Genomic DNA, 27,100 nt, shown 5'->3' with positions numbered 1-27,100 from the left:
GTGTCATCTACAACGTGTCTCTTTGTTGTTGTTCAATTGTGTTTCGGTTGTGTCTCTGTGACCCCATTTGGGGTTGTCTTGGCAAAGACACTGGAGTGATTTGCCATTTCCTTCTCCAGCTCATTTTACAGATGAGGAAACTGAGGTAAACAAGGTTAAGTGACTTGCCCAAGGTCACACCACTGATAAGTGTCTAAGCCTAGAATTGAGCTCATGAAGATGTCTTTCTGACTCCAGCTGCAGCACTTTGACCACTGTGCCATGTAGCTCTTTATCCACTCAATATTATCTCCCAGGACTGCCTAATACATAACATGCCAGGTAAGTCTTCTCCCTATCCTCTTCATGTACTATATCTGCTCCATTCTCCACATTTTTGCTTAGACTTATCTGACTTTCTGCCCAGGCTCACAAGCCATCTTCCCACTCCTCTACTCACCCAGAGTCTGCTTTCACATTTAAGACCTGACAATAAAAGAAAGGGACATAATAACAGAAACGATCAGGGAGGTGGTGCAGTGAATAGAGTGCCAGGCCTGGAGCAGAAAGACCAGCCTCGGACGCTTCCTAACTGTAGGACCTTGGGCATGTTGCTTAACCCTGTCTGCCTCAGTTTCTTCATCTGTAAAATGAGTTGGAGAAAGAAATGGCAAACCACTCCGGTATCTTCACCAAGAAAACCCCAGGTGGCATCATGACTGAAGAGACTCGGCAAGAGCAATAATATAGCTAGCATTTATGTAGTGTTTTGAGGTTTTCAAAGCCCTTTACATCTGTTTTCTAATTTGAACCTTGCAACAGCCCTGTCAGGTAGGTGCTATTTTCACTCCCATTTTACAGATGAGGAAACATGGTGGCCAGGGTCAACCAATCAATCAACATTTATTAAGCACCTACTATGTGCCAACCACTGTGCTAAGTACTACGGATGTAAAAAAAGGCAAAAGACAAGGTGCTTATAATCTAAAAGACCATACAGGATAGTCAGGATACGACCTCAGGTCCAGCACTGTATTCACTGCACCGCCTCGCTGCCTCAGCCTACGTTGTTCCACCTGCTTTATGAGGTGTCTCTGCTCATTGTAGCCTTTGTTCTCTTTTTGACTACTTATACAGCCCTTCCTTTCTCTGTCACGTATTTTAGTGCCTGATTATATTCAGCTTAGCATTTCATTATCTATTACTGCCCTATGTTGTTGTTTTTTTCTTAATCATCCATGAATACATATGTCTTACCTACCTAACTAGACCAAAATCAGCAGGTTCGTCAATAAACATTTATTAAGTGTTTATTACAAGTCAATAAACGTTTATTAAGCACATTTATTAAAGTGTAAAGTGTTGTGCTAACTACTTGAGATACAAAGAAAAGCAAAAGACAATCTCTGCTCTCAAAGAACTCACAATATAGTAGGGGAGGCGACAAGCAAATGAATGTGGACAAACAAGTTATAGACAAGATAAAAGGAAAATGATTAAGAGAGGGAAATGATATGGAGACCAGGTCCCCTGATTACAAGCTCAGAACTTTCTCCAGTGCCTTAGGATCATAGATTTAGAGTTAGAAGGGACCTTAGAGGTAATCAAGTCCAATTTCTCATTTTAAGGAAACCCAGACACTGAGAGGTTAAGTGATTTGTCCAGAGTCACCCAGCCAGTAAGTGTCTAAATTAGGTCTTCCTGACTCCAGGTCCAGTGCTCCATGCACTATGCCACTTAGATTCAAGAAGAACCAGACTTACCTGAAAACTCCACATTACCCAGGTGAAGAATGGCTGCCAATAATTTGCTAATATCCCAGTTTTCAGAATCAGAGAACATAAGAACTTTCATAGCGGAGCGAAGAGAGGCGTAATCCTTGACATCATTGCGACCCTCGCAGGATATACAGTTACCCTAGGGAAGCAGGAGGACATAGCAGGAGTGTCAAATGGTCTTTAAATGCCATCTCCCCCCCCCCCCCCCCCTCCCCACACACACACTGACTCATAGATAACAACACAATATCATCTCAATGTACAATGACTTCAGCTTAGCAAGTAATTTAGTAAGGAACAGATGGAAATGGATACTATGCAAGCTCTGTATGTCAGTTCAACAGAGCTTAGAGTGGGGCACCTAAAGAGAAGGGAGGAGAGGAGAGAGAAAGGAGAAGGAAGAAGGAAGATGAGGAGAAAGAGAAGGGGGAAGAGAAAGAGGAGAGTAGGAGGAGAAGGAGAAGAAGGAGAAGGAGGAGAAGGAGAAGAAGGAAGAGGAAGAGAAGAAGGGAGAAGGAGGAGGAGGAAGAGGAGGAGAAAGAAGGAAGAAGAAGATGATGATGATGATTCATTGTGTGGTTTCAGGATAGGCATTTCTCCTCCCTAGGGCTATTTACTCTCAAATCAAATGAAAGTGATAATCCTTCCTTTTCAGGAATACAACAAGGATAGTGATAGAACCTTTGAAAATGCTTTTAAGAGTACCGAGCCCTATGCATATTTAATGTAGCATTTAAGAAATGCAAATGGTAAGGAATGGGAGAGAAGAGTCCTTGGTAATTGTTTAGGAGTTGGGACTAGAGTCATAATCTACAATTTCATGATTTGGGAAAATCAATACAAAATATACTTAAGGGCAAACAGCTTGAAACAGATTCTCAAACACTGCCAAGGAGGGAAGACCTCGAGGCACCGACAGACTGGGTGGGCAAGGGGTGCGGGAGGAGGGTGTTAGTATGGGAGATATGAATATGTTAGTTTGGTAAGATAATGGCAGTCTGAGATTTCCCTAATTATTTTTGATAGCTAAGTACCAAACTTAGTTGTTTCTAAACTGTTGAAGGACTTCAATTTGTTAGCACCCTCTAAATATTAGCACCCTGGGGCAAAGTCCTACCCCAGTTGTAGCTCTGATGGGCCAGGTCTCCTCCTGGCTGATGGCTTTTAGCTACTGCGTGATAATTAATCCATGACAGATCCAAAAAGCTAGAGCCCTTCATTTTCTGAATGGCTTTTTGCATTTGACATAATAATATCTCAGAGATGTCTTCTTTCCATGTAAGAGGAGCCCTTTAAAAATCTGGATAAGAGGGTGAAGGAAGTGATGGGCGTGGTAGAGAGACAACTAGGAAATAGGGTTCCGTACCATGGTGAGGTAGTTATATTCTGAGACTGTCCCCAGACTCAGTAGCTTCTTTTGCTCCTCATTCATCCCCATTAACATGCAGTAAAAGATGTGGTAGTTCCTCTCTTCTGGGGCCTGGAAGGAGAAAAAAGCCAGAGAGAGACAATTTATCGGTAGAGCTTTGTGGTGCCCACGAGAACACGAGAATGTTTTAATTTTTTACTTTCAACTAATAAGCAATTATTTTCTTTCCCTTCCACCCTCCCCAATTAACAAAATCCTTATAATAAATCTGCAGGGTTAAACAAAACAAGTTCCTGTATTGTCCATTTCCAAAAATGTCTATCTCGTTCTAGACCCTGAGTTCATCCCCTCTTATCTATAGTGAGGTGGGTAGCAAGCTCCCTCAGTCCTCTGGAGGGCTGGTTGCCTATCACATGGATCAGAGTTCTTAAGTCATTCAAAGACTGGTTTACAAAGTCGTTCTTTTTGGATGAATTGTAAAAGTGTAAAAATGTTGAGAGGACTGCCACACTGGAGCAGACCTATGGTCTATCCAGCAGAAGATTCCGTCTCTGATGGAACATGGTAAGTGACCATTCAGGTGAAGTTATTGTTGTCCTGACATTGACCTCAAAACTTAGGTACATGATCCAAAACTGGAACATGATAACTTTTTTAAAATGAGAGATTCTGGGCCCAGGACAGTGGTACATATTTGTAATCCTTGCTATTAGGGGAGGCTGAAAATAGCTGGATTTCAGGAATTCTGAACATTAAAGTTAATCAGGTAGCTATACTAAGTCTGGCCCAATATAGTGAGCCCTTGGGGGGAGGGAGGGCGGTGCCAGACTTTTTAAAGAAGAATAAACCAAACCAAGTGGGCAATGGGATAAACTAAGGGTTTCATGTTGAACAACAATAGCATTGGAATTATGCATAGCTACTATACTTCCAGTCTGGGCAAGATAGGGAGACATGGTGTCAAATAAGAGAAAAAAGAAGGAAGGAAAGAAGGAAGGAGAAAAAGAAACAAACAAGCAAGAGGGAAGAAGGAAAGAAGAAAGAAAGAGAAAAAGAAAAGGAGTGCACATTCTGGGTCTTTTCAAGAATCAAAGGATCATTGAGGATCAGAGCTGGTGAGGACTTCCACCTAGCTGAACCCATCCATGAACAAGAATCTCTTCTAAAATATATCATCTAAAATATAAATCTAATCCTTGTCTCACATGATGACAATTTTTTAAATACTTGAAGATGGTTCTCATGTCTCTTTCTAAATCATCTCTTCCCTCGGCTATCTCCATTTCCTTCTACCTCTGCTCATAAGGCATGATCTTGAGGTCCATAATCTGTCTATGTGTGGAGGAACACATATCTGTTCACTGAAGTAAAGGATAAACCCATTCCTGCTTGGGAAGGTTAATAGAATAACTAATATATTATCTGGGTAGTATCTACGATTGTGGAGCTGAGTCCTAGGCCATGAGACTTTGTGCTACAAGATAGAAACATGATGAAGTAGTTGTATGACACAATGCAATCTCTGGATATTTCACTCTTGAACTAAAGGTTTAGAGTCTTTGTTGCAACGCAACACCATAAAACAATCTGGTGTGTAGAACAGAATATTCTGGCACTCAAAATATATGAGCTTATAAAAATTAATATTCAAAGTGTATCTGACTGTTTCCCCTTGAGTGGAGTATCCTAGACAGCTGCCTAACTTGCTTATAGTTATAGCATAAGATAAATTAGTTTTCACTTAGGGAGAAAAGAGGAAAAGAGTTGGAGGAAGGGGTGTCATCCAGGAGGAGGGATCTAGCTGAATCAGGGTCTGGGTGCCAGAGTAGTCATGGTACTAGAAAGAAGATGTGGAGAGACTGAAGACAAACCATGGCTACTTTCCCATTTCACTGTGGACCGCCACTGCTGCTCACAATGATCCCATATGAGATGGACTTACCTGTCGGCAGACCCGGGATTTCTCCAAAAGGAAATGTTCTATCTGGGCTCCTTCAATCACTCCATTTTTGTTGAAGTGGATTTCAATGTATTTCCCAAAGCGGCTTGAGTTGTCATTTCGAACTGTTTTGGCATTGCCAAAGGCTGAGAAAGAAAGTGGTGCCAGGGGAGGTCAGGAAAGGAGAAGAGACATGATTTCTTATCCATTAGACAGACGGCATCACAGGTTTTCAGAAGGGCAGGAGGCAGAAAAGAAGAGACAGTGGTGGGGCTAGAGTGTCAGATGTGATCATAGCATTACATGCCATTCCTCTCCGTGAACAGAAAGTGAGTAATTGTAGGATCCACATCTAATTCCTTTTGAACTCGATGGCAGCTAGGTAGTCCAAATAAGGGAGATGAAAGATTTGAGTTTGAATCTTACCTCAGATTTATCACAAGCTGTGTGATCCTGGGCAAGTCACTTAACCTGTGTTTCAATTTTCTCATCTGTAAAATGGGATAATAAAAGTACCTACCTCCTACGATTGTTGTAAGGATCAACTAGGTTAACCTAGCCTTAAAAACATGATATAAGTGCCAGCTATTATGATTATTATCATCTAAGGCAGCATCAGTGTAAGCAACCTAATGGATCTACCCAATGAACTTGAACCATATAGTTGGTAGGTTTCTAACAAAAAAGTTGCTCAGGGTAAAGAACAAAAAGTTTTCCCTGTCCCCACATGGAATTTCTCTCTTTTTCCTTTGGAATTTCTGAGATCGCCCAAACATTGTATAACATCCTATTTTTACATTCAGGAGCAGACTTTGGAGCACTGAGGAATCCTCATGGACCATACTGTGCACATTGCTTCACAATAAAGGTGAGGCAATTCTAAACCTAGGGCTCTAAGTTGGGATCCAATGTGACTGATCTGCTTGCTTTTCCTCACACCTGACACCTTATCTCTTGCCTCCATGCCTTTGTCCTGGCTGCCTCCCATGCCTGGATGGTCTCCTTTCTTACTGCTGTCACTTCTTAGAATCTTTAAAACTTGACTTTTACCACAACCCTCTACCTCAAGCCTGACCCAGATGCCAGTGCTCACTGCACATTAATTTGTATTTATTTTGTTATATTTACATGTTTCTCTTCTCCCTCCTCTCCACAACAGAATGTAAGGTCTTTGAGGACAGGGGCAATTTCATTTTTATCTTTTTATCCCCAGCACCTACCCATTGACTGGTAGTACATAGTGGTTGCTTAGTAAATACTTGTTGATTGACTGATTGATTGATTGAATAGGGGATGGTCAAAAGAAGAACCCACCTTCTAAAGAAGGGCTAGTGACCCACCTACCTTCCAGGATGGGGTTGGCTTCCAGGACTTGCTGCTCAATGGAAGAATGCTGGCCGCTAATGATGGCTAAGAATTGAAGTATCAGTTTGGTTGTTTCTGTCTTTCCAGCTCCTGACTCACCACTGGAAAGAACCAAAGTTCAGACACAAAGTCAGTCACACAGGCTGATGGGATTTAGAGCTGGGAGAGATCACCTATTCCAATCCCTCATTTTACAGCTAAAAAAAAGATATGAAGTCATGTGTTATCTTCTCAGGTCTGACACAAGCCTGGGATCTGTTTCACAGCACTTAACACAGAACCTGACATAGTAAGCACTTAATAAATGTTTATTCACTTACTGACAATAATAATTTGTAGAGTGATCAAATAACTTTCACATCCATTAAAGCTGTAGAATGTAAGAGACATTGAAGATTAACATCCCTGAATTTTAGGATTTCATCTGTAAAGTGGACCAGATGGCTTCTGAGGTTTCTCCTAGCTCCTATCACTCATGACCCTGAGGTCAGTCAGGAGTGAATACCTTTTGATCCATCAATACTGCTACTAGGTCTGTATCCCAAAGATCAAAGAAAAGGGGAAAAGACCTATATGTACAAAAATATTTATAGCAGCTCTTTTTGAGATGTCAAAGACTTGGAAATTGAAGGGATGCTCATCAGTTGGAGGATAGTTGAACAAACTGTGGGATATGATTGCTGTGCTATGGGAAATGATGAGGGGGTAGTTTCAGAAAAAAAAAAAACATGGGAAGACCTATATGAACTGATGCAAAGTGAAGTGAGAAGAACTGGAAGGTCATTGTGTACAAGGATAGCAATGTTGTAATGATGATCAGCTGTGAAAGACTTGGCTACTCTGATCAATAAAATCATCCAAGACAATTCCAAAGAACTAGTAATGAAAAAATGCTATCCAGTTCCAGAGAGAAAACTGATAAACTCTACAACAGAAGTATAACTTTCTTTCTTCCTCTTTTTCTTTCTGTCTTTCTTTCTTTTTCTTTCTCTTTCTTTCTTTTTTTCTTCCTTCCTTCCTTCCTTTCTTTGTTTCTCTTTGTTTTTTTTTCTTTCTTTCTCTTTCCCTTTTCTTTCCTCCCTCCCTCCATCCCTCCCTCCTTCCTTCCTTCCTTCCTTCCTTCTTTCTTTCCAATTTGGCTAATATGGAAATGCTTTGCATGATTTCATATGTATGATTGCTATCATTTTGCTTACCTTTTCAGAGGGTGGGAGAGCAATGGGAAGGAGGGAGAGAATTTAGAACTCAAAATTTAAAAAGAAAAGCATGTTAAAAAATAATAAATTTATTTTTAAATTTAAAAAATTATAAATTTTTTAAATTAAAAAAAGGTAATTATGCTGTCTGTATTAAAGACCTAGGGATATTTAGGTTGGAAAAGAAAAGACTTAGTGGAGATACCAAAGCTTCCTGATGGTTGTCATGCAGTATTTAAAGGATTGTCACCTGGAAAAAGAATGAGTTTTGTTTTATGTGGACCTGGAAGGCAGAATGAGGACCAGTTGGTATAAGATACTGAGGGGCAGATTTTACTTCCATAAAATTCAATTCAATTCAATAAACATTTATTAAGCACCTACTATATGCCGGGCACTATGCTAACCCCATCCTCAAGGAGCTTACAATCTAACGGGGGAGACAACATGCAAGCAAATATGTACAAATAAAGCTATATGCAGGATAAATCAGAACTAACTAAAAGAGGAGAAAGCATTGGAATTACGAGGAGTTAAGAGTGACTTTCTGCAGAAGGTAAGATTTTAGTTAGGATTTAAAGGAAGTCAGAGAGGTCAGTAGTTGGAGTAGGAGAGGGAGAGTGTTCCAGGCACAGAGGACAGCCAGAGAGAATGCCCAGAGCTGAGGCAGAGTGTCTTGTTAGTAGAATAGCCCTGAGGCCAGTGTCATTGGATCAAAGAAAATGTGGCAAAATAAACTACCTTTAAAGATAAAGTTCTCCATGCCTAGAGATCTTCAAACAAGGGCCCCTAGTCAGGAATGGTGTAGAGCCAGGAATATACTGATAACTGTTTAACAACTAGTTCTCCAGTGAGAGCAGGAGGGGATTTTAATCTGTATTATTAACATTTTCTACATTGCTTTCTTAAGTAGACAATCAATAAAATAATAAATCAAGCCCTGATTGTAGCATTTGCTGAATTCCGAGATGTTAGTGCTCACACTGAAAATTTAACAATTGGCTCTTGGAAGGTGGTAGGAGCTGGTTCCAGAATGAGCCTATGTAGAAGGACTTCTGTTCTGCATTGAACCAGACGACCTCTGAGATTACTTCCAACTTAGTGTTCTGATTGATTATGCAAGATTATAGGAGTCAAAGAATCATAGAATTTTAGAGCTGTAAGGGATATTAGAATTCATCTATAACCAGCTCCCATATTGGCTGAAAAGACTAGAGAAGGAAAATGACTTTTCCAAGGTCTCAAAGAAATTAGGTAGCAGAAACAGGCCTAGACCCCAGGTTCACTCATTTCTAGTCCAAACACTTTTCACTCCACCAGGCTATTTCTCTACTCACATAATTTCCTCTATTGCTGGAGCCCTACAGGCCACTGGACCCAGATGGTACAGGAGGAGAAAGTGAGGCTGGTGACCTTGCACAGCCCTCCCTCATCAGATCAAAGTCAACTGCAAGTCATGTCATCATCCTGATGTCATGGTCCTCTTTGAGAACGAAGGACAAACACAACAACTTTGAGTGTCCACTTAGGAGCTGCTTCCATTAGCTTGTAAGCTCTTTCAGGGTCTCGTAAGGGTCTTCAATTACATTCTAAGTTCTTTCAGAGGAGGGACTATCTTTTGCCTCCTTTTGTACCCCCAGTGCCTGGCACATAGTAGGTGCTTAATAAATGTGGATTGATTGATTGTTTCCTTCACGCCGGATCAAACCAGGGACCGTAGGACTCAATTCAGTGAGAAATCTGGCAAATGTATTCCTGTGGCATCTTAATCTTATAAATAATCATAATAGCTAACATTTATACAGTGTTTTAAGGTTTGCAAAGCATTTTACACTTATTATCTATCTCATTAGATCCTTATAGAAATCCTTTGGTGTAGGTCCTATTATTATACCCATTTTACAGATGAGGAAACTGAAACTGAGAGAAATTAAATTCCCACAGTCACATAGCTATTAAATGTCTGAGGTGAGATTCAAACTCAGTACTTTCCAACATCAAGTTTGGTTCTCTACCCATTATGACATGCTACTTTTTACAAGGTGTCAGGAGGACCTCACTTTATACAGTACTTGAAAAATTGTGCAAGAATCAAACTTTAGTCAATTAAATCCAATGTGACTGGAGAATTCACTACTTAATGGACTCAGTGCAGCTTCCTTTTGTAAAGTGTACAATCCCTAATGAAAGAATAAATTTTACAAACTGGATTGTAGTATATAAATTTTTAATGGTGTATCCTTAATCCATAAAAAAGATTTCTCCCGTCTTTCCTAGCAATCCAGAATCAGACTTTCAGTGACTTCAACCTCCTACCCCTAGCATCCAACTCAGAGTAGAAGATAAAAGGTTTCTAAGAAGCAGACAACTAAGGAAAACCTATGTACTTCAACATTCTTGGCAAGATAGAGCCAACTTCCAAATCCTGATGGCTGATAGCTGTCAGTAGACTGATTTGTCTGGCATTTCTTTCCCAGAAGCTTATCGCTCAGAAGGATCTGTGACCAAATGGAAGTAAACTAGCATCTGGGTTATGCCAGTTATCTAAACACTGTGCAAAATTGGGTATAACTTGGTGGGAGGTGGGACATTGGGCTAGTGAGTTGACAATAATGTGGAGATGCTCCTACTCAGGTCCTGTCCCTTTGTTTTAGTTTTGATCATGGTAACCTTATTGCAAGCATTGGGCAGAGAAAAAAGAATCCTAGTCACAGAAAGAAGAATTACAAAATCCCAACATCCTGTGAGAAAATTCCACCTTTTTCAAGAAGCTGTTTCTAGTCTTCCTTAATCTTAGTGCCTTCCCTCTGGGATCATCCCCAATTTATCCTGTATGTAGCTTGTTTGTATATAATTATTTACATATTGTCTCCCCCTTAGGCTGTGTCTGATGAGTTTGGGTTTTTGTTTGCTTTTCTTTGTATCCTACATATTCGTATCCATCATGGTGTTTGTTGACTGACCAACTGATTTGGGGAGTCAACAAAATACTTCAGTATTCTCTGTGGGAATAATTGTATTATGTGGTCCAGTACAACAATGAATGTTGATACTGTCAACCTCTTTCAATTTCAATCATCTCTGTCCTTCAGCTGGTCTGCTTCCTCCTCCATGAAGCTTACTCTGATCCTCCCAACTGAAAATAAGCTCTACCCTACTGGATTTCTCATTGTATTTTGTTTGAATCCCTCTAGGATAATGGTCAAGTATGTGACACAGTGAAAAGAGCCTTGGACATGGAGTCCAAAAGACCCAGAATGAGTCTCAGTGTGGCACCAATTGGCTGTGTAGTGATGGACAAGTCATTTTTTCTCTGGGCCTCTGTTCTCTACTCTCTAGCATGATTCTTTAGTTGTTTCAGTTGTGTCGAAGCCTCTGTGACTCCATTTGAGGATTTCTTGACAAAGACACTGGAGTGATTTGTCATTTCCTTCTCTAGCTCATTTTACAGATGCATAAATTGAGGCAAACAAGGTTAAGTGACTTGCCCAGGGTCACACAACTGCTAAGTGTCTGAGGCCAGATATGAACCCAGATCTTCCTGGTTCTAGGCCCAGAACTCTATACCTGTCACTTGTACTGTCTAGTACAAGGATAGTGATATTTGCACCAACTCAAGGGCAGGACTGTAGTGAGGATATGTTTTCTGACACATGAAGCAAAAAAATCTGAATTATTATGATTATAACCTGTTTTTTAGCTACCTGGCCCATGTCTTATCCCTTCCATTAAATTTTAAACTCCTCCAGGTCAAGGCCCACTTTATTTCATCTTTCTGTCTTCTGACAGCCTACACACTGTCATGCACATAATGGGTATAAAATTAATATTTATTGAACATTGAAATAATCAGAGCACTGATAAAAGCAGTGTTTAACAGGGATTTCTGTGTACTCTCCTTGGTGCAGAAGTGGTGAACTATAGATGTGGAAAGGTACATATGTTGTCAGAGAGAACCAATGTGTCCATTTGTTCTGCTTGGCTATATTTCTTTCTTGAGAGGGAAGCTTCTGTTGGGAGGCTGGGAAAGAATTATTGGGAAATGATGATTTTTTAAGAAAGTCAATAAATCATTTTTAAAAAACTAATTTTGTAATGGTTTTTAATTTAAAAATATAACAAGTAGGTGCTTAGTAAATGCTTGTTGATGGTCTTTTGTACTCATCATGGTAGACTGGGTGAGGGAATATTTTCAACAATGACTTAAAAAGTAAAGGTCCAAAACAGTCAACAAATTTTTCCTACTGTTTTATGGGAGGAAAATCAGAGTAAATGAAGCCAAAAAATATTTCTTGAGCACCTGCTATGTACATGCCAGGTATGTGCAGAATTCAGAACCTATAATGTGCTTAGAGCAAGGGCAGTCCTCTATCTCACTCCCCGTGAGTTCTTCCCTCCCCCACTCCCCTTCTTATACTTCACAGCCAATCTCCATTTGGATTGGAGGAATGCTCAGAAACTCCACCTGAGGTATCCGTTGAACAGTCAGAATTCATTTGGACTCACTTTGCCTCAAACATGATTGACATCAGTTCTATCCCATGAAAGAGCCCCAGAACTTGTAGCTGAAGCCTGAAACCAATTCTTCCATCATTCTGAAGGTGCTGCAGGTCTGATGCTTGGGACGATGGGGGAGAGGCTCAGTGTAGAGATGGAACAAGGGGAACACGGAGAAGTTAAGTCAAAGTTCCTATTGATAAATTTTAATTTAATTCCACTTAGGATTCAACAAAGCCCAGTTATATTGCATTATTACTTTCCTCTTCTCCCTCTAGCTCTGATTTTCTCTTTCCTTTCCTTTCTCTGTATGCTTATATCTTAAAAGATCATAAGCATTTGAGGTGGACCTCAAAGGCCACTTGAAAGGAATCCTCACTAAACATACTGGACAAGGGATCATTCAGTCTTTGCTTGAATATTTCCAATGAGGAGGGATTCACTTTTTCTGAGGCAATCCACTCTATTTTTGGACAATTCTCATTAGGAAGTCATGGCAGCTGGGTGACCCAGTGATTAGAGAGCTAGGCCTAAAGTCAGGAAGATGAGTCTTCCTGAGTTCAAATTTAGCCTCAGACACTAGCTGTGTGACCCTGGGCAAGTCACTTAACCCTGCCTCAGTTTCCGCATCTGTAAAATAAGCTAGAGAAGGAAATGGCAAACCATGCCAGAATCTTTGCCAAGAAAACCCCAAATGGGATCAGGAAGAGTTGAACACAACTGAACAACAACAAACTGGACATAGACACTGTTAGATTGGGAGCTCCTTGAGGGCAAGGCCTGTCTTCTTCCTTTTCTTTGTATCTCTGGTTCTAGTGCCTAGTACCTGGCACACAGTAGGTACTTAATAAGTGCATATTGACTGATTGATAGTTTTCTTCATGATGACACTTTAAATACATGAAGACAGCTATCCTGTCATCCCCTCCTCAGGCTATGCACCCCTCGTTATTTCCACCAATCATCATATGAAGTGATGGACTCATCCTGGTTGTCCTCCTCCGGACCCTCTCAAGTTTATCAATGCCCTCCCTAGACTGTGACACCTCAAATGGAATGTAATAATCCAAATGTGGTCTGACCAGAGCAAAGTATAGGGCGACTATTGATTACCTCCTTATTCCCAGAAGCTTGAAGGATCCCAGGATTACATTAGGTTTTTTAGAGTCACATCACACTATAGATTCACACTGAGCTTGCATTTAAGCCAAGTCCTCAGATATTTTTTCACCCAGGTTCCTGTCTAATGATGCCTCCCCATCATTTCTACATTATTTCCCTCCCTCTTCTTCCTCCTCCACTCTTCTTCCCTCCATCAATCAACAAATACCTGAACACTTCCATTCTACCTACTATACATGCTTGATACTGGTTTACTGACAGATAAAACCTTTTCTCTGACCCCCTCTCTTCTATTCCAAAGGAGCAGATCTCAGGGAATCAAAAGGACATACCCTTCAAAATAGGATGAGATGAGCTCAACCTTTCCACCTCCATTTTCAACAAGTCTGCAACTATTACGACCCTAACAAATGCAGACTGAGAGAAATGATTATTAATAACCAATGATTTGGGGAGATCCAGAGTTCCCCATTTTTCTATACTCCTCATTTCAAAGTTTAGTCTCTTGAAAGATACTGCTAATGAGACTGAATTAACTCTCCCCAATCTTGATGAGACCCCAACCAACCTTCTACTCAGCTTTGAGTGGGGATAAATTCTTTGAACAGATTGCCCAAGGCTCTGGGGTAATTTAGAGGTAAACAACATAAGAATTAGAATAGGTCCAGCCCCTCATTGTAATATTTATTCTCTCTCATTAATTGTTAATCAATCGGAGTTGGTTGACACCCTCCAGAGCACCAGGGCATATAAGCTTTGAGCTGCCATGTTTACCTTTGGCATTTGAGAGTGCCATTGACCTCATATATTAAAATGTTGGCATTATTAATAAAATGACTAATTACCCAGAAATTATATCTCTTGAACTTTTTATCCTGTGTCCTATTTTGTGAGGTCATGTTCTTAGCTGGCAGTTTAGCCCAAGCAGCTGGGCTTAAAGTCTGGAAGACCTGAGTTCAAATCTCAAATCTGGATTCAGACATTTACTAGCTGCGTGACCCTGGGCAAGTCATGTAACTTCTTTCTGCCTCAGTTTCCTCACCTATAAAATGGGTATAATAATACCACCTACCTCCCAGGGATGTTACAAGGATCAAATGTGATAGTAATTATGAAGAACTTATCAGAGTGCCTGGCACATATATAAATGTTAGCTATTATTGTTATATTATTTAAGAAAGGTAATTTATTTCAAACTTATTCTCTCCCCTTCACATTCTCTTTACACTAACTGGCCTTCTTGCTGTGCCCTACTCCTTAAATTCCATCACTCACCTGTGCTTTTGTACAGACTCTGCATCTGTAACGTCCTCCCTTCTCACTGACACAGCTGAGAGTCCCCAGCTTACTTCAAAGCAGAGCTCAGAAGCCACCTTGTAAGTTAGGCCTTTCTTGACTCTCCCAGGTATTCACACCTGTCTCTCACTTACAATTGCTTTGTGTAGAATTGCTTTCATATATAAAAGCAGCTAGGTGGTGAAGTGAATAGAGAACCGGCTCTCGAGTCAAGGAAGACCTGAGCTCAAATCTGGATTGCTAGATACATGCTAGTTGTGACCCTGGTAAAGTCAAGTAACTGCTCTGTGCCTCAGTTTCCCCATCTATAACATGAAGATAATAATAGTACCTAATTCCCAACATTGCTATATAAAATGAGCTATTAGTATATAGCTTGTGTTTATTTATCTGGGTACAAGTAGTAAACCATTCTCAAGCCGAATGTAAACTTCTTGAGGGCAAGGACTATTTTGAGTTTTCCCTTTTCATCCCCAGTGCCTAGCACAGTATCCTGAGCATAGTAGGCAATTTAATAAACTTCATTCAATTAAACAACTTTAAACAAGAGCACAATCAGTCCAACTTATATTAACAACTGATTATGCTTTTTTAAAGAGCCTTATCTATTACATCTTACCCTTATTATTCACAATTCTTGTTTTCTCTAGGCCCCTCTTCATAAAATTATCAAAAGTTCATTCAACATTATATTGCATTTATCTTTTCCTTTTATACTGTCATGGGCGTTGTGTAATCTCTCTGGTTCTCCTTTCTTTATCTTGAATGATTTCACACACCTTTCTGTATTTCTTTATATTCCTGGTATTATTTGTTGTAAATTGCATTATAGTGTATTCCTCCTTCGTTGCCTGAAGAAGACCATGCCATCAGAGAAATGATAACTTGTTTTGAGTGAGGGAGGGCTGTGCAGGTCACCAGCCTCACTTCTCCAGAGTTATCTGAATCCAGTGACCAGATATTCATCAGGATGACTGGAGATGACCCAGGATGAGGCAATTGGGGTTAAGTTAATTGCCCAAGGTCACACAGCTAGTGAGTGTCAAGTGTCTGAGGTGAGATTTGAACTCAGGTCCTCCTGACTCCTGCACTGGTGCTCTGTCTACTGCACCACCTAGCTGCCCATTGCATTATAGTATTCCATACATCAATATACCACAGCCTGATCAGTAGATCTCTAATTTTCGGGTGTTTAGATTCCTTCCATCTTTTTTCACAATCATAAATACTACTGCTAAAGTCCCAGGGGACATTTCTATATCACCATATAATTAGTGTATCTTTGAATTGGAGCTATCTTTTTCTTTTTTATAATACTTTAAGAACTATACGGGATATGCATTTGCATATGAATGGGGATTCTTGGAGATGAAGAGTCTTTTTAAGACCTAAGACCATGAAACAATAATGACTAAATTTCAGGCATCAGCTGCAGTACATTGGGACAAGAGAAAAATGTAAAGTTTTACACATGAGTTTTTTAAAAATCAGCTTTATAAGAATATGATGTGGGAAGCATGGCTAGACAAAAGTTCATCTGAAAAATATCTGGGGATTTTAGCAGACTGTAAGTTCAATGTTAGTCAATAGTATGAAATGACAGTCATAAAAGTGAATGCAAATTTAGATTGCTTTAAGAGAGTAACATCCCCTTTGACCCAACAATATTGCTTCTAGAGCTGTATTCCAAAAAGATCATAAAAATAGGAAAATGACTCATATGTACAAAAATATTTAAAGCAACTCTTTTGTGGTGGCCAAGAACTGGAAATCAAAGGAATGCCCATCAATTGGGGAATGACTGAACAAGTTGTGGTATGTGAATGTAATGAAATACTATTGTGCTATAAGAAATGACAAACAGGTGGACTTCAGAAAAACCTGGAAAGACTTATACGAACTGATGCTGAGTGAAATGAGTAGAGCCAGGAGAAAATTATTCACAGTAACAGCCACAGTTATCAAGACTGTTTCTGATAGACTTTGCCCTTCATAGCAATGTAAGGACCTAAAACATTTCCAAAGGACTCTTGATGCAAAATGCCATCCACATCCAGAAAAAAAACTATAGAATCAGAACACAGAATGAAGTAGACTATTTTCTCTTTTGTAATGTTTTGCTTTGGTTTGGTTTTTCTCATGGTTTCTCCCATTCTTTTTAATTCTTCTATGCAATATGACCAATAAGAAAATGGGTTTAATAAGAATATATGTGTAGAACCCATGTAAGATTACATGCTGTCTTGGGGTGGGAGGGGAAAGGGAAGAGAAGAAAATTTAAAACATATGGAAGTGACTGTTGAAAACTGAAAACAAATAAATTAATTTTAAAAAGTTTGAAAAAGAGAGTAATGTCCGTCAGGAATAAAAAAGTGATAGGACTTCCCTACTCTACCCTGGTCAGATGATACACAGAGAAGTGTGCTCAGGTCTGAACTCTGCATTTACAGGAGGACATTGATAAACTCCAGTGGCCTGAGAAGGTCAGCCAAGATGAATTCAACCTTGAATTCATACTAATATAAGAGCTGGTTGACAGAATTGGGGATATTTAGCTTGGAGAAGAATAAAACTAAGTGGGATAGAGTAACTGTCTTCAAGTATTTGAAGAATTGTCACAGAGAAGGGAATAGATTCGTTTTGTTTGGTCTCTGGGGCCAAAGCTAGAAGCAATGGGTGGAAGTTATTAGGAAGAAAATATAGGCTTGATTCAACTGGGAATAAAGAAACCTTCCCAACAATGACAGCCATTCAGAAGTGAAATGATTTGTCTCTGGAGAGTGAAGACATTGTTTTCAGTCTTCAGGTAAAGGATAGGTATGTTTTAGAGGTACTTTCTTGTTCAGGCACGATTTGGACCAGATGGTCGCTAAGGTCCCTCCCACCCCTGCAACTGAGATTCTCTGAGATATCTGGAGATGTTCTTCACTTCACACCCATGCAGGGAGTTGCCGACTCTGCCTCCTCCTAAGGTTGACTCTGCACTTCTTTATCCTATGACCTCCCACGTCTCAATTCTGTAAGTGGGAGTCCAAACCTCCCTTGATACCTGATAATGCAGCACTGGTCTCTCTTGTTTTTCTTCATATTGAAATAGCAGCTGTCTGCGATGGCAAAGACATGAGGCGGCAGTTCCCCTATCTTCCGGTTATAGTACAGCTGGATCTGGTCCATAGTGTAGATGGGCAGCACCTGATAGGGGTTCACAGCCACCAGGATCGCACCTACATAAGTCTGTGGAAACAAAAATAGAATTGTGACATATCCATGGACCATGGCCCACAAAAGGGAGGCCTGAGATAGCTACCCACTATTCTGCTGAGGCTAATGATATGACACGCTCTTGTGGCAGGGGAAGTAGACTGGCAAGCCCTCTTCTGATCAAAAGGAATGAATGGGGCAAAAGGTAAAGAAAAACGGAAAGAAAAGAGATAATGGGGGTGAAGAGGGGTGAGAAGCAAAACTGCAGAACCACTTCTTTTGTTCTGAGAAGGGCTTGTCAGCCTAGTTCCTTACCATGATAGCGTGAATTTCCAGAAAGAACAGAGCACTGGGATATTATCATTATTAAAACATATATTGGTACTAAGGGTGTTACTGGCAATGGAAGGCTGTGGTTTGCCACAAGGAACTGGCTCACTCCCATGTGGCTGATGTACAACCTACAGTTGCTTAGTATTCTTTATGGAATAGGGAAAATTGAGAAACTAGTGGTTTGTCTTCAAGGCTCCTAGTTTCTCAGTCTCATGGCCTGTTTTCTTACCTAGCTTACATTATCTCCTCCTCACAATAACAAATACATCCAGGCCCCTAAAGCCTTCTCCTTCCCAGATCCTTCATTTACACTAAAGCACCAATGATTTTTAATAGCTTAGACTGCAGTCATCCCATTTATTTTAACAAAGAGCAAAACCTTAAGCTAAAAGGAGGAAACTTGATAATAGGCTTTCAGGCATCAGTCTGCAGATCAAAAAGGTCTGAAGAACTCATTAAGCCTTCTCAAATCCCTGAAATCAATTATCTGATGTTTGTATAAAGTCACAATTTTAGAATTACATATAGTAGAGAGAAGCAGAGAATGGCTGTCAGATATGATTTATGGGAAGACAAATTTTTTTCTTATTTAGCAGTTTGATCACAGGACACATCCCAGGGTAGGATCCTATGTCTGAGGGTAGGGCCAAGGAAAGCCCACCCCAATAAATGAAGGCATCAGACTCCTTGAAGCAACAACAAAACTCTTTGATCCAAAGACAGAGCTCTAGAAGTAGCACTCATGGAGTAAATGCCCATTCCATTTAGTGCACCGTGCTGTTCTCAGAAAGGAGAGAGGGCCCACAGGAATTGGGAGACAAGATCCTCTCCTCCTCTGCTGAAGGTATCCCAGAGGTCAACTCCAATCTGATCTTTGGATCCACTATGCTCTTGATTGGGGACCATCAGTGATGTCAGGATTGATGCCATCCACAGGGCTTTGCTTTCTGCCCTGCTGCTTTCTTTACCAGAACCCAAGTTTATCTGGACTTTCCATTGGCCATGAATAGAACCCTCCTTTCTGTGTTGTCTCCTCCATATAGAGAGTGAGACAATAGGGACTATCTTACTTTTCTATTTGTATCCTCAGCACTTAGTACAATGCTTAGCATATAGTAAGCACCTAAGAAATGCATTTCCATTCCATTCCATATGGCTTCTGGAATTTCAAGGGTTGACATTGTATTGCTACTTGGGTGGAGGTCAATTCCTTGAGACTCACATAGATTTTATGCTTCTGGTAGCGGATGAGAAGGTTGTGCACTATACCAGCTTCATTCAGGTCCCCCAAGAGGATCATGTCTTCCACCCCCTGAGCCGAACTGGGGTTCATGAGTTGGAGGCATTTGAAGTCCCGAGCTTCAATCCAGTGTTCCTGGGTAATAACAACAACAAAGGTGATGCAAGGGGTGTTTAGAATTTCCTTAATGAGGTGCTTTCCAAAAACAGAAATCATACTACTGACTCATTGTTTTCCTAGGGGTATGAATGGATTTGTCCTGATCTAGCCACACTTTCTTGACCACTCCTCCTGTGGCCAAAGGCAAATGGGAATTAGCAGGGGTCAATCTGGAGCCAGGATTAGGAATCAGTTTGTCTATAGGCAGCAGACATGATGCCCTTTCACAAATATATCCTGGCCTATGCAGGAATTATACCTGTGACTTTGGAATTGTTAACTACCCTGTTCTAACATCTTGAAAACCAGCTGTAGGATAGAATCACCTTCCTAAAATCATATAAAAGAACTCTCAAACATTTGATTCAGAAACTGTTCAACTCTGCAATGAGAACAGATTTCATGGCTAGAGTACGGGTTGTGTCTGGGGGAGGATGTGAGCTATGATATAGAGATGACAGCACACATTTAGGGCTGACTGTATCATCCTTTTCTTCTTCCCTCTGCCTTATCCATTGCTAGAGGGACCAGGATGAACAAAACTGACACTATCCAGGAAACAGTGCTGTGTTGAAGCCTTGTGAAACATGACCCTGGCATGTGTGGTCTGCCAGATATTAGTATGACATGTCTGGCCATGGTTAGTATACATCCTTCTTCCACTTCACCTCTCTCCCCTCTTTCCCCATCTCATCTCCTTTAACACTACGATATTCCCCTTACCTCTTGCTATTTTTTCTTCCCTCACCTTCATTTATGTCTTTACTCCTTCTTTCCCCTTACATTTTCTTCCTCATATTCTCCTTTCCCACTGTAATGGTAATTTAAATGAGAAGATCTTTCCCATTCAATAATAGGCCCATGTGACCTGCTTGGGTCACATGGAAGTCTGAGTCACATGGAGCCTGTGATAGGAGGAGTTTGCTGAATGGGTGGAACAGGAAGAGGTGGAGCTAGAGCAGAGTTGGGAGGAAGTTAATCATGAGAGCAGTCAGAGCTAGGAAGGACGCAGACAAGCAGGTGGCTGGCTAGTGTGAGTGAAAGAGCTTGTTTGTAATTTTGTTTAAGGGGACCTGCTTGTGATTTGTTTAATGGAGCTGGTTTGTGGAAGCCTAGCAGGGGGAAGGCTTGGGGATAGTATTGTTATTGTGTATAGATTTCCTTGCTACTATAATGGCTTTGGTTTTCTGGTATTGGGATTTGGCTCTCAGGTGTCTGAATAAATGTTTTAGTTCTGTCTTCCATGTGGAGAGTCTGTGGTATTTCATCATTCAGAATTGTGCTGGGATATTCATGATGGGTGTGGGCACTGTGAATATCACATTGGTGCTACACCCACTTCACTTTTTCCCTATAAGCCCTTCTTTACCTACTGCAAAAAATGATTTCTCTTGGTAATCTGTGTCTTGGAGACTCAGAGCTCCCAGCCCCTCCCCCTTCTGCTCCAAAGTTCTTCAGAAGGACATTACTGATAAGGAGATTGCATTGAATCTTCTTATTGTGGTCAAACACAACCCAAACCCAAATTGATTTTATCCTACTCAGGCTTTGGTGGAGACAGATTCTTACAGAACAGGACAGAATGATGGCAGGATGATACCAGCCCTGTTGACCAAGATTAAGTGACCTAAGTCAGGTACTGAAGACATTATTCTAATATAACCCACTTCCCAGTGGGTCAACCAATCAGGATTGATTGGCACCTACTCTTCGAAGGGCATATAACCCTGTACCCCCAAATCCCAAATTGAGCCAGTTTTGAACTGGGCCCTTTAGGAGGGCTTTGTTTTGGATTGAACTCTTATGCAATGCATATCAAGACAGCTTGAGAGAAATTAAACCATGGACACATGTGCACTAATTTTGTTTGTTTCTTTCTTTCTTAGAAGAGTAATTTATTGGGGTTCAATGCTAATCACTTCTTAAAATTCCTTTGCCTTTCTGCTCTTCTTCTCTTCTGCCTCCCCAAACCATCTTTTGACTTCTCATTTCTAATTTTCTATCATTTCTTCCCCCAATTTTCCTTCTCTCCTCACTTTTTGCTGCCTTTATGCCATATTTTACCTCCCCTTTTCTCTCTCCCTCATTCAGTTTTTCCCCATCTTTTTTCCTCCCACACTCTCATCTTTCTCTTCATATTCTTTTACCCTCATATTCTTTTTCCTCCTATTCTTTTCCCCAATACACTTTTTTCACTTTTCCATTTTCTTCTTACATCTTCTTTCTTTCTCAGAATTTCTTCTTTTTCTTCATTCATATAATTTTACTTTTCCTTCACTTAATCATAATTTCCTTCACTAAAGCATCCTTCTTTCTCCCACCCATATCTTCCTTTTCTCTCTCATGTTCTCTCCTCTCATGTCTTCTTCTCTCCCAAGTCCTTTCCCTAACATTCTCTTTCACCCACCCCCTAATCCCTTGAATTTCAAGGATTGTGCTAAAATAAAAGTATTTTTTCAAATCCATATTGCAATATTAGTTTTCAATTGTTATTGTTGTTCCACCATGCTAGAATCTTTGTGTCACCCTGGACCACAGAGCGCTAATACTGTTCATGGAGTTTTCTTGGCAAAGATTCCGGAGTGGTTTGCCATTTCCCTCTCCAGTGGGTTAAGAAAAACAGAGGTTAAGGGACTTGCTCAGACTCACACAGTAAGTAAGTGTCTGAGGCTGGATTTGAACTCAAGCCTTCCTGATTCTGGACCCAGTACTCTATGCACTGTGCTACCTAGCTGCCCCATTAGTTTTTAATATCATCTATTTTATTCTGGCTTTTAATTTGTTTTATTTAAAAATATATATACTCAAGATTTCAGTGTTATATTTTTTTTTCTCTCAGCCTTTATTTTTGCCTTTATCATCTGCTTTTCTGGTATTTGGAACCAATGTCTTAGAAGAGTAGCCTTTTCATAGTAGAAGGTCTCTGTCTTAGAGGAAACCCCTACAGAGTGTGGGAAGAGCCCTTATTTCAGGAAAGGTTTCCTTCGGGCAATAATCAATGATAGGAAACACTTACCTTTCCCTCATCATCTTCCACCAAGATTTTATTAGGCTTAGTGCTATCCTTCACAACGGCGCCAATGGGAACGTTATGCTGCTTGTTGAAGGATAAATCCACCCACACATGATCACCCTACAAAGGAATACATGACAATGAAATAAAGTGAACAAGTAAAAATCCTACCCATTCTTCAAGTCTAAACTGAAATTTCACCTCCTTCATGAATCTTTTGATAGACCATACCTCATTGCACAGTGGCATCGCTTTCCTTTAAATTCCCATAGTGATTACTATTTTACTGCTTTTAATTACCAATTACCTTGTGATAAATTTATGTTTTGTTTTCCCAATTAGACTGTAAACTATTTGATGATACTGCCTCATTACTCTTTAAAGCACCTTCAACATTTACAAATTCAATTTACTTTAGAATTCAACAAGCATTTTTATAGCTTTTTCTCTGTCAACCATCCACCATAACTCCTGGTGCAATGCCTTGTTTGATCTTCTTTTTATCCCTAACATAAAGGACCTATTATAGGCACTGGAAGAAACAGAAAACTTAATTAACGTATAGCCAATATATCAATCATCAAGGATGGGGGAAGGGGAAATGACATGCATACAAATAACTATGATACAAAGAAGTGATTTGCACATGGTAGGCCTTCATTAAATACTTGTTGAATAAGAATGATTTTTGCAGCCCTGAAGAAATAATTTTAAGAGTACTAAAGCCCAACTGAAAATAATAATAAAATTGAATTTTGAGAAAAGAGTACTGAAGCTCAAAATGACTAAGGTTGAGTATAACCCCCCCCCCCCAAAATGTATTTTTTAGCTAGGTTAGAGGTCAGAGGAAGTTCAAAGAAGGGAGGAACAACTGCCTGGGTAGACAGAATAAACTTTCCATACTTATCTCATGTTATTCTTTCACAAACCTTTCTTTCACACAACTACAGCTACCTGTTCACTGATCTCAATATTCCTTCTCCTATCTCCATACATTTGAATAAACCACCCCCATTTTCCTGAAAAAGATACAAAGAGGGCAAGGTGACCCCAGGATGCCAATTTGGGGGGGGAGGGGGTGATTCCTCACTTCAGTGGTCCTCTAGCTTACTGGCCTCATTCTCCTTGATGTTACTTCTCAGGGTCTGACTTGCCCCACCACCATTCCTCCCATCTACAATTTCCTCCATCCCATCTTTTCCCAATGGTTAGAGGTGCTGTGGGGACTGAGACTAATTCTTTAGAGTATTGACTATTCCTGGTATCAAAACATATTCAGCTGGGGCAGACTATCCTTCCCCTTCCTTCCATCTAAATTTCTTGGCAGCTGGAATTCTTATCCTTATTGCCTGGAATGTACTTTCTTATAATCTGTAATTCTCAGAATTCTTATTTTCCTCCAAGGCTCAACTCAATTGTCTCTTCTTTAATGCTTTCTTCCACCTCAAATTACTAAATATTTACTTTTCTGTCCATATAGTATATTCCTCTCCAGGGAGAGAAGTACTCAGCCTCATCATGGTGCAGAGATTACTGGGAAGTGACATGGATGTCCCTTCCTTCACAAAGTCTTTTCTCTAGGTTAAACATTCCCCAGTTTCTTCAAAAGTCTCCCGAAAATGTAGTTTCCATAGTTTAACTGTATGAAATGAAGCAAGTCACTTCTCATCGCCCAAGGCAACTCTCAATTTATGGTAGAGTGGTTACTAATTTGCATTGATAAAGGGAGTTTCCTCATTGGAAGTTCCCTAGACCCATGAAATCACAGATCAAAAAAGCAATAATAATACCTTATATTTCTATAATGCTTTAAAGTTTGCAAAACCCTTTACATATATGATCTTATTTGAGTCTCACAACAACATTGTGAAATTGGTGTCATTATTGTCCCCATTATAAAGAGAGAACTGAGGTTCAGGAAGTGAAGTGATTCACCAGGTTTTCGTAACTAGTAATTCTGTGAAGACAAGAGTTGAACCAAGAGCTTCCTAGATCTAAATCCTGCCCTCTGTTCACAATACCACTAGTACAGCTTGTTGATGTCCTTAAAATGTCAATAAGAACAGAATAGAAGGTTTTAAATGTGGTCTGACCAGTGCAGAATCATATCCCTTATTCTGGACACTAGAATTTATATCATGCAGACTTTCCTGCATCTATTCCTTTTTCCCTCATGCTAGGAGTGGATTTCACTTGGTTTTGTAAAACTTCCCCCCAATTTGTCCTAGAATCCAGGAAGATCAGCAGCTTACCTGTCTGAAAACTGCCATCTTGGCCCACTTGTCCACATGCAGCTTATCTGCAAAGAGAGAAGACGTGTCATAAGCAGACCTTGATGATAGTCAACCCAGTCCCAACCCAAACGTTAAAAAAAAAAGCCTATCTCCAATGAGCCTAATCAAGCAAGTATTTATTGAATGTTTACACTATGGCGATGCAAAAAATTGTAAAACCTACACAAAGAATTTATACTCTGGTTGGAGAGACAACTGAAACAATTAAAGAGTAACGGGAGACAAGGTATGATTCAGTGCTAAATGGAATGGGACTTGCTAAGTTCTTGACTGGATGTCTTTACTAAGTAACCCATGCCATTTCTGTTCTTTGGCTGCTCTTTATGTTTGAACAAGAAGCAAATTTAATTGCTTTTTTTCTTTCTGGGAAGTCTGACTTAAGGGATAGTTTGCTGGGTAGGAGAGGAGGAGGAGTATAGACATGTTAGAAAAGAAATGTAATGGAACAACAAAAACCATCAAATCAAATTAAAACAAATAAATGTGCTGAGGAAAGAAAGAGGAACAAAGCATGAAACCTTACTCAAACTTCATTAAGATAGATCCAACATGAATAACTAACTACAACACAAAATCATACATGATAAATGCATATGAGAGGTACAAATTGATTAAAGTCCAAATGGGAGAAAAGTCTTGTTCAAAATGTTCTATTGTCTTAGAAGGGGATCTTACTTATTTGAAAGGTAACTACAGATCCCTATTTAATAAGAATTGCAGAAAGAACAGAATTGGTAAAATACTGTTTTAGACCAGTATCTCACACCATATATATATATATATATATATATATATATATAATATTTTCCAAATAGATACTTGACTTACATATAAAAGGTCATCATAAAAGAAAATTAAGGGAAATTGATTGGAGGTGGACAAAAGGAAGACACAACTATGTCTAGGGGGAGAATTCCTAACTAAATGTGGAATAGAAGCAATTACAAAAGATAGAATAAACAATTTTGATTATATGAAATTTAAAATTTTTGCACAGTCAAAAATCAATGCAACCAAAGAATCAATGCAATAAGACCAGCTAGGATAAGATGGAAAAAGATTGGGGAAAAAATTGTTGCAAAAAATATTTCTGATAAACTTCTGGCATCCAAGAAATATAGGGAATTAATACAAATACATAAGGTCAAGAGCTATTCCTTAACGTATAAATGGTCAAAGGATTATGAACAAACAATTCTTGAAAAAAATTATGAACTAGTAACACCTAAGATTGCTCCAACCAGAAATGATAAAAGAAATGCAAATCAAAATAACTTTGAGATTTCACCTCCTACTTACTGAATTGGAAAAGATAACAAAAGATGGAAATGGTCAATATTGCAGGGGCTAAGGAAGCACAAGCACACTAGCTAGTAAACTTTTTGTAGACCTGTGACTTGATCCATCCACTCCGGGAAGCATTTAGAAATATACCAAAGATGTGTCCAAATGTTCATAGTTTTTAACCCAGAAATTCCAGTTAGGCATATACCTCATGGAGGATAAAGAGAATCAAAAAGATTTCATACAAGCCCAAATATTCATGGAAACACATTTTTAGTAGCAAAGAACTCAAAACAAAGTAGATGCCTTTCTTCTAAGGAATGGCCAAACCCATTGTGGTATGTGAATAAAGTGGAATATCACTGCACAACAAAAAACAGTAAATATGAAGAATTCAGAGAAGCATGAAAAGATATAACCTTGTTCATGAAAATACAAAAGAACCATAAAGATAATGTACATGATGACTACAAAATGTAAATGGAAAGGACAAAAAAAAATGACACTGAAGGATCTGCAACTATTATGTCCCGACAGCCCAGGGGAAGATTGAGAAAATGTACTTCCTTCCCTTCTTTTCAGAGTTGAGTGCTATGGGTATGGAATATTTTATATGCTCTTAGGTACAATTAACATGTTGATTGGTTTTGCTGAACTTTTTTCCTCTTCTTAACATCTTTGTTATAAAGGATAGCTAACTCACTAGGGAGAGGAGGGGGATACATTCAGAAATGAAGATGATGTAAAAACAAAAGATAGCAATAAAAATAAACTGAACCATTTTGTGGCGTTATAACCTTGGTCTCAGAGGAGCATTGAGAAAAATGCACTTCTCCCTGTGCCTATAGAATACTGTATGCACATGCACTCACATACATACATATATACATTTGCACACACACATACATGCACAACACCTACACATACATGTTGCCAGATACTTGTTATGCTAGTTGGTTCTGCTAAACTGCTTTTTTTTCCTTTATTTTTTTAATCTTTGTGACCGGGCATGATCAATTGGGGGGGGAAGGATAA

The 27,100-nt window shown here is 39.6% G+C and overlaps 1 protein-coding gene across 1 annotated transcript in view; it reads right to left on the bottom strand.

Annotated features, from left to right (window-relative positions):
* MYO7B (myosin VIIB) overlaps positions 1 to 27,100 on the bottom strand; it is a 177,891-nt gene that overhangs the window by 98,814 nt on the left and 51,977 nt on the right. The window contains 8 exon segments of the mRNA XM_072615741.1: positions 1,743 to 1,896; positions 3,124 to 3,237; positions 5,069 to 5,211; positions 6,410 to 6,531; positions 17,591 to 17,775; positions 19,298 to 19,450; positions 22,491 to 22,607; positions 24,740 to 24,786. Of these exon segments, the coding sequence (XP_072471842.1) occupies positions 1,743 to 1,896; positions 3,124 to 3,237; positions 5,069 to 5,211; positions 6,410 to 6,531; positions 17,591 to 17,775; positions 19,298 to 19,450; positions 22,491 to 22,607; positions 24,740 to 24,786 (1,035 nt within the window).

This window comes from Notamacropus eugenii, chromosome 5 (assembly GCF_028372415.1).
Source record: "Notamacropus eugenii isolate mMacEug1 chromosome 5, mMacEug1.pri_v2, whole genome shotgun sequence".
In the NCBI taxonomy this organism is placed as follows: Eukaryota; Metazoa; Chordata; class Mammalia; order Diprotodontia; family Macropodidae; genus Notamacropus; species Notamacropus eugenii.
This window is presented reverse-complemented; position numbering and strand designations above follow the sequence as displayed.